A 2,716-nucleotide genomic window follows, 5' to 3' on the forward strand; every position below is an offset into this window, starting at 1 on the left:
CTCTGATCAACCGTTGGAAAAAAACACCCCGACTGGGGAGTGGGTTTCGGGTCTGATCCAGTAAGATCGTAGTATAATAAGGAAGGCCTTTAGTTTCTACTTCTCTCTCTCTCTATTTTCTAATTATGATATGTGGGTATTAGTTTACATAATTGGTTCGGGTCTTAAATAAAGTCAGAACCGGTAAAAGTAAAACCAGTCCATCCCCGACTCTAATAACATAATCGGGATTCAAAATGCAGGAGCAGAACCGACTCAATTAATAATTAACTAATGGGGGCTCAAAAATCCAGATCCAGAGAGAGCATGTTCATAAATCATAAATCATAATAAGATAAAAGAATAGGATTGGATTGGGCATGACAGAGAGATCCACGTCCACCCGACCCATTGGCAGTCCAAACTTTTTACCTTGGTTAAGGATCTAAATTTCATTGAATCTCTCAAGACACGGACACCCAAACGTGGTGATGACGAAATGGGTGATGGAATGTTTGAGTAAGAGTGCAACCAGGAGGAATGCATTAATTCTCTGGATTGCGCTGGGAAATGGAAATTTGATTCGGAATATGCTTAGATGTAGCGTTGTCGTTGGGTCGTCCTTCGTCCACCATTGCAATCATATGAAGCAAAAGACACGGGAACAGGTTTGTTGCAGTTACAGGGCAGCTTTCAACGACAGATGTCGGGACCAAATTCTTTCTTTCACAGGATTGAGAATTACCATCTTTCTCCATGAGCACTGATTACTGATTGCACCAAAGAAAAGTAGAGCCTTTATTTAAAGGTGGGTGTGGGGCTTTTGAGTTTAGACCCTTTAGTGTATGTGTTGTGTGTTCAGTAGTAGTCATGGGTAGACAGCCTTGCTGTGACAAGCTCGGAGTGAAGAAGGGGCCATGGACGGCCGAGGAGGACAAGAAACTCATCAACTTCATCCTCACCAATGGCCACTGTTGTTGGCGCGCCGTCCCCAAGCTCGCCGGACTCCGCCGCTGCGGCAAGAGCTGCCGCCTTCGTTGGACTAACTACCTTCGGCCCGACCTGAAGAGAGGCCTTCTTAGTGAAGCTGAAGAACAACTGGTCATCGACCTCCATGCTCGTCTTGGAAACAGGTCGGTCTAGCTCTCACTTGTTTATTTTTTCCTTTTTACCATTCTAAGTTGTATGTTCTTTATCCAACTTAAGCAATTCAAATATTCTCTTGATATAGATGTTGATGAAGGTGGGAGAACATCCATCTTAATTAGTCTAAGCTTGACATTATGGGCGCCGTCGGCGTCGTGTGTTGTCTCAGGTGGTCGAAGATTGCATCGAGATTGCCCGGAAGAACTGATAATGAGATTAAGAATCATTGGAACACCCACATCAAGAAAAAGCTCATTAAGATGGGAATTGATCCAGTGACCCATGAACCACTTCATAAACAAGCTGCTGCTACTACTACAGAACTACCATCCTCTCCTGCTGATCATCATGAACTTGCAGAATCTAATAATCATGGATCATCATCGTCGTCAGAAGCCGGTGGCCGTGTCATATCGGAAGACAATTCGAGCTCATCAACAGCTGAGAATTGTTCCGGAGATGAATCTCGGTTGTCGGATAACAACTGGGTCGATGACTCATTGATGAGTTGCCTATGGGGTGATGACGAACCGCCTCAGGAAGCCTCTTGGAATAAGTTTCCGGTGACCGGAGAAACATATAACAACGTCGACGTTGGACTGCCGTCCTGGGAGGATAATTGTGCATGGTTATTGGATTGCCAGGATTTCGGGGTGGAGGAATTTGGTTTCGGTTATTTTGACGACTTAGCCATGGACATGAACGCGTTAGAGAATGGTGAGAAGCTCTAATATGTACACCCACAGGTCCACAGGGATAACACCGTAACAGACTGCCTTCCCCCCTCAAGCACACAGACAAGACGATAGAAAAAGCAGAATCAGTGCTTCACTTTTAGGACTACTTTTTAGCCTTCGATTTCATTTTTGTTTAGGTTATGGAATCTGTGACTGCGAGTCCAACCTCCTGTTCCAACAGCCAGAGGTCTCTCACCCACCAATGATGAAAACAAAAATGAAAGCCGGCATTGAAAGAACAAGTACAAAAGCTGGCCCCTTCTCTGCTGATCCCTAGCTTAAACGTATTTTGTTCTCTGAGACTGTAAAGTGTTCAGACTTCAGACTTCAGATGGATCTTTGTGAAGATTAATTAGATTATCTTTCATCTTTGTAGACATATGCTTAAGTAACAACCCAATAAAGAAAAACCCAGTTTATTAGTTATGGTTTGTAGAAGAAATTCAGATTAATTGCTATCTCTTGCCTATTGGCATCGTTTTTCTGATTATATGAAATCGGCTTCTCTATATTTGATAATTTGATATTATTTTTTTTCCGGTACTATAATAAGTCACTTCATCTAATCTAATTCAAGGTGTGGCCATGACATCAAATCAAAGGCTAGCTTTGATTTACAAATGTAGGTTGGTTGCGATGTGGGCATATGGCCAAGAGAGATCATGGGTTTGATCCCAACCTATCCACCAGAAAAATATAAACATAAATTAATTATACAAATAAAAGAAATTGGAGATCGGCTTCGGTCATGGCAAGCCCGGGCTCACACCGTCCCAATAGCCTCTTACCAACAAAATGCTCTTAATACCGTCCCAACAATCCATTGCAACCATACATTGGGAGTATCTCCCTTG

The 2,716-nt window shown here is 42.9% G+C and overlaps 1 protein-coding gene across 1 annotated transcript; it reads left to right on the plus strand.

Annotated features, from left to right (window-relative positions):
- The first annotated feature begins 480 nt into the window (after positions 1-480).
- Positions 481-2,359, plus strand: LOC148861931 (MYB-like transcription factor ODO1). The gene is made up of 2 exons (XM_088985893.1): positions 481-1,112; positions 1,295-2,359. The coding sequence occupies exons 1-2, from the start codon at positions 850-852 to the stop codon at positions 1,854-1,856; spliced, it is 825 nt and encodes a 274-aa protein (XP_088842019.1). The 5' UTR covers positions 481-849; the 3' UTR covers positions 1,857-2,359.
- The last annotated feature ends 357 nt before the right edge of the window (positions 2,360-2,716 follow it).

This window comes from Nelumbo lutea, chromosome 4 (assembly GCF_056320005.1).
Source record: "Nelumbo lutea isolate HS-2025 chromosome 4, American lotus-T2T, whole genome shotgun sequence".
Taxonomy (NCBI): Eukaryota; Viridiplantae; Streptophyta; class Magnoliopsida; order Proteales; family Nelumbonaceae; genus Nelumbo; species Nelumbo lutea.

Excerpts from the sequence above, each read along its gene's own strand:
- LOC148861931 (XM_088985893.1), top strand. The coding sequence starts at position 850 with ATGGGTAGACAGCCTTGCTGTGACAAGCTCGGAGTGAAGAAGGGGCCA. Across the intron at positions 1,113-1,294 it reads CATGCTCGTCTTGGAAACAG|GTGGTCGAAGATTGCATCGA; the intron begins GTCGGTCTAGCT and ends GTGTTGTCTCAG.